Raw genomic sequence first — 5269 nt, 5'->3', positions numbered from 1 at the left:
GGTTTACACTGTAAACTTGGTGGTTTCTTCTGTTAACATGATGGTTTCTACTTTAAACTTGATGGTTTCTGCTGTAAACATGATGGTTTACCCTGTAAACATGATGGTTTACCCTGTAAACTTGATGTTTTCTACTGTAAACACTGTGGCTGGCCTGTGCTGTTGGCTGTCGACACTTTTGGATGAAGATAGAAACACAAAGACATGGAGGCCAAAGACAAACCCAAGAAAAAGAACCATAACGAGGCTCTGGTGAGTCAATCAATCTTTATTTGTTTGGCGCCAAATCATAGCAAACGTTATCTGAAGACTTTCTAAAAACAAGAACAGGTCTAGACCTTGAACATTGACAGCCTGTCTAATTCATTTAGCATTTCTGTCAACACAAACCCTGGTAACACCGGCTCCACTGGAGCAGCTGCTGCACTCGAAATTGCGGCTGTTGTTTGGTCTGAAACAGCGAAATATGTTTGCGAGACCGATGCCGGAGCGTCCCAAAGCCTGGAGAGACGCAGACAATGCAGCTTCAGTTATAGCAGTGGGGCCATGGGGGACAAACACTTTCTCAAACACAAAGACACGGCCCCCCCAGTTCCCTGCGTTGATGACATTCCCGATCAAGCCGAGGATGTTGTATGGGTTATTTATGTTTGTACACTTGTGGTTACAGGGGGAGGCGTAGGAGTAGATGACCAATAGATCACCAGGGTTGCTCTGAAGCTGTAGGTTCAGCAGAACTCTGCGCTCAGCGTGTACAGGTGGTCTGTCTTGAGGTGCAGCTACAGCCAGCCTGGCGCCTTGGTACACTCCGCCTCCATTAACCGTCTGTTCCACTGTGGTCTTGGGGTTATCAGTGAAGATTTGACGCAGGTTTGCAGGGTCCTCACTCGGGATGCTGAGAGCCAGACTGAACATACCGGATATTCTGTACCTGTGGATTCAGAAAACAAGATTTAACCTAAACTCGAGGCCTTGAGAAACTGAAATTCTGCTTTGGTTTAAGTACTTTAGCTCTTCTAAGGACATGAAAACATGGATTTTAATGTTCCTGGTACATGAACATTAAGTTAAGATATATAAAATCTAAGCTAGTGAAACTTTTAAAGTGTGTTTGGAGTTCAAAATGAAAGTTAAAATTCCTGAATGAGGTGGCAAAGCTTCGAGGAAATGATGCAACAGCTGGTTTAATTCATCTTCCATCTAAGCTTGAGTCTTCAAATAAAAATCTGAACACACGGTTTTATATTTATAGCATCAGAGGGTGAAAAGTGAGGTCAAAGGTCAAAAGCAGGACCATGTCAGGGCCACTCACTCATCCTTTAGGCCTTTCACCAGTCTAGCGAGCTGGTTTTGGTCCACAGCAGCTGAACCTCCAGTCAGGAGGAAGACTAGGGTCCATGTCATCCACAGTCCAGCCATCTGCACACACACACACACACACACACACACACACGAAGAGTACATCAGTACAGCAAAGGGTCATAGAGGGTGTTAACAGTGTAAAGAAATACTGTAGAAGCAGACTGAACTGTGCTCTTATTAAGGGCAGAGAACGCTGAAAATCCAAACACTGCACACCACAGACTGCATGCAGAAAAAAGATGCACTATGCTGACATTCATGGTGTTCAAGGTAAAACCTCACCTGCTTTGGTTGAAGCTCAAAGGTCAGTCGGAAGATTTCTTCTTCTCTTGTTTCAGGACGTGTAGTTTCTGATGTGAGGGGTCTGAACAAAGCCAGGTTTTATAGAGGAGCTCCAGCCTTCACCCACAAACTGTCAAACTGTCACCTTATATGGCAGCTTTTCTGTGCTATAAGATCAATAGTAGGACAGGGGGAAGGGCTTATATTCAGATCATAGAGATTAAGTTAACAGGAACAGCTGTGGACATGATGAAATTTATATCAAAGGACCACACCTCCTTCATCTAACATGAAAAACAGTAACAGAAATTCATCTTACTGAGCATCTGAAGCCGAAAGGTGTCAAACACTAACACAAAATAGGATAAAAATAAGCAACACAACATGGAATCAGGAACCCTCAGGGAACACTGGATCATACACAGACATGACTCTGTAGTGGAGATCACTGCATTAATAAACAGACATGACTCTGTAAGGGAGATCACTGCATTTATAAACAGACATGACTCTGTAGTGGAGATCACTGCGTTAATAAACAGACATGACTCTGTAGTGAGGATCACTGCAGTAATAAACAGACATGACTCTGTAGTGAGGATCACTGCAGTAATAAACAGACATGACTCTGTAGTGGAGATCACTGCATTAATAGACATGACTCTGTAGTGTAGATCACTGCATTTATAGACAGACTTGACTCTGTAGTGGAGATCACTGCGTGAATAAACAGACATGACTCTGTAGTGGAGATCACTGCATTAATAAACAGACATGACTCTGTAATGGAGATCACTGCATTAGTTAACAGACATGACTCTGTAGTGGAGATCACTGCATTGATAAACAAACATGACTCTGTAGTGGAGATCACTGCATTGATAAACAGACATGACTCTGTAAGGGAGATCACTGCATTTATAAACAGACATGACTCTGTAGTGGAGATCACTGCGTTAATAAACAGACATGACTCTGTAGTGAGGATCACTGCAGTAATAAACAGACATGACTCTGTAGTGGAGATCACTGCATTAATAAACAGACATGACTCTCTAGTGGAGATCACTGCATTAATAGACATGACTCTGTAGTGTAGATCACTGCATTTATAGACAGACTTGACTCTGTAGTGGAGATCACTGCGTGAATAGACAGACATGACTCTGTAGTGGAGATCACTGCATTGATAACAAACATGACTCTGTAGTGGAGATCACTGCATTAATAGACATGACTCTGTAGTGGAGATCACTGCATTGATAAACAGACATGACTCTGTAGTGGAGATCACTGCGTTAATAAACAGACATGACTCTGGAGTGGAGATCACTGCATTAGTTAACAGACATGACTCTGTAGTAGAGATCAATGCATTAATAAACAGACATGACTCTGTAGTGGAGATCACTGCATTGATAAACAGACATGACTCTGTAGTGGAGATCACTGCATTAATAAACAGACATGACTCTGTAGTGGAGATCACTGCGTTAATAAACAGACATGACTCTGTAGTGGAGATCACTGCATTAATAGACATGACTCTGTAGTGGAGATCACTGCATTAATAAACAGACATGACTCTGTAGTGGAGATCACTGCATTAATAAACAGACATGACTCTGTAGTGGAGATCACTGCGTTAATAAACAGACATGACTCTGTAGTGAGGATTACTGCAGTAATAAACAGACATGACTCTGTAGTGGAGATCACTGCGTTTCAGGCAGAATTCCTTGTCAATTAAGAACTATTAAATAATTAAAAGCATAACCTTTTGTTATAACTGTTGCATTACAATAAAACATCATGAATAAATACATCAGCTTGCATTACAATAACATGACAATTACATTGACCTGAGTAAATGATGACCAACGGAATTACAAAGCTCAACGTAACAATTTGAAGTTTGGCATTGTGGCGATGTTCTGGGACCTCCCTCCCCTTCCCTGCCCCTGGGGGGAGAGCCTGAGGCAGGGAGAGCACTCCTCTCTGCCTTACCAAGTGCTGACTTGGAGGAGCATGAGGGAGGGAGAGTGGTCAGCAAGAACCCTGGACCAGAGCAAGCATTAATGACAGCATTGACATTGGTAAGTCAGAACACTGAGGAGGAGCTGGGGAGGAGGTGGGTTATGAGCAGTGTAAAGATGAGCAGGCAGACCCTCAGGTAGACCAGAGCAGTATAAATAACGCGCCAAATAGATCAGCTGATCTGGCTGGGGGGGGGACCGATCAGCTGACGTGAGACTGCCCAATAAGGCCGCCCCCATAAGCAAGTAAGCGAGAGCTCAGCCATGCAGATTGACTTCGAGCTTGTCTGAACTAACACTTTGCTCAATTAATAAAAATAGACTGAAGTACCTCCCTGAAGCCAACACTACTTTAGAGATTTTTGGAAGTCCCGATGATTTAAGTTCATCCTCACAAACCCCTTGAGGCCTAAATGTTGATAAACCTGTCTGTCTGCCTGTCTCTCTTTCTGTCAGCCTCTCTGCCTGTCTGTCTCTCTCTCTCTGTCTGTCTCTGTTCAGCACTTTGAATTGCCTTGTTGCTGAAAAGTGTGAGAAAAATGAAGTTGCATGTTTCGAAGACGAAAAAACAGGAAGGGCTGGGTTGGGGTGTTGTTTTCATGTCACGGGTCCAGCAGAAGTCCTGGTCTGGGTCTCTTGTGGGTGATGAGTTGGCTGAGTGAGGGTGTGACTGATGCTGCAGTTTGATAACAGATGCAGAATCTGGTTTCACAGCTTTTTAAACACGTCTGCACACGAGACTACGAGCACAGAGTCTGACTCTGGGTCACCCTGGAGACTGGACCCGGCCTGTCTGGTGTCGGTCTGTCCGTCATTTGGCCAAGGGTGATTGTTAGACACACAACTTCTCCTGTCAGACATCCTGATTCTCTGACCTCCACTCTGACCTCTGCTCTGACCTCTGCTCTGACCTCTGCTTTGACCTCTGCTCTGACCTCTGCTCTGACCCTTCCTCTGACCGTTCCTCTAACCTCTGCTCTGACCTCTGCTCTGACCCTTCCTCTGACCGTTCCTCTGACCTCTGCTCTGACCACTGCGCTGACCTCTGCTCTAACCTCTTCTCTGACTGTTTCTCTGACCGTTCCTCTGACCTCTGCTCTGACCGTTCCTCTGACCTCTGCTCTGACTGTTCCTCTGACCTCTGCTCTGACCATTCCTCTGACCTCTGCTCTGACCTCTGCTCGGACCGTTCCTCTGACCTCTGCTCTGACTGTTCCTCTGACCTCTGCTCTGACCGTTCCTCTGACCTCTGCTCTGACCGTTCCTCTGACCTCTGCTCTGACCACTGCGCTGACCTCTGCTCTAACCTCTTCTCTGACCATTCCTCTGACCTTTCCTCTGACCTCTGCTCTGACTGTTCCTCTGACCTCTGCTCTGACCATTCCTCTGACCTCTGCTCTGACCGTTCCTCTGACCTCTGCTCTGACCTCTGCTCTGACCGTTCCTCTGACCTCTGCTCTGACTGTTCCTCTGACCTCTGCTCTGACCTCTGCTCTGACCTCTGCTCTGACCTCTGCTCTGACCTCTGCTCTGACTGTTCCTCTGACCTCTGCTCTGACCTCTGCTCTGACCTCTGCTCTGACCTCTGC

General features: G+C 45.4%; 1 protein-coding gene across 1 annotated transcript; it reads right to left on the bottom strand.

Moving 5' to 3' along the window:
• Positions 1-283: 283 nt before the first annotated feature.
• Positions 284-1775, bottom strand: LOC141786412 (uncharacterized). The gene is made up of 3 exons (XM_074665068.1): positions 1645-1775; positions 1313-1419; positions 284-931 (listed from the first exon to the last, which is right to left on the bottom strand). Exons 2-3 carry the CDS (start codon positions 1417-1419, stop codon positions 364-366), a joined length of 675 nt encoding a protein of 224 aa, XP_074521169.1. The 5' UTR covers positions 1645-1775; the 3' UTR covers positions 284-363.
• Positions 1776-5269: the final 3494 nt, after the last annotated feature.

This window comes from Halichoeres trimaculatus, unplaced genomic scaffold (genome assembly GCF_033239565.1).
Source record: "Halichoeres trimaculatus isolate MK-OKI-2021-1 unplaced genomic scaffold, fHalTri1.1 fHalTri1_scaffold_2, whole genome shotgun sequence".
In the NCBI taxonomy this organism is placed as follows: Eukaryota; Metazoa; Chordata; class Actinopteri; order Labriformes; family Labridae; genus Halichoeres; species Halichoeres trimaculatus.
The sequence above is the reverse complement of the archived record's forward strand: the minus strand, read 5'-3'. Positions and strand labels throughout refer to the sequence as shown.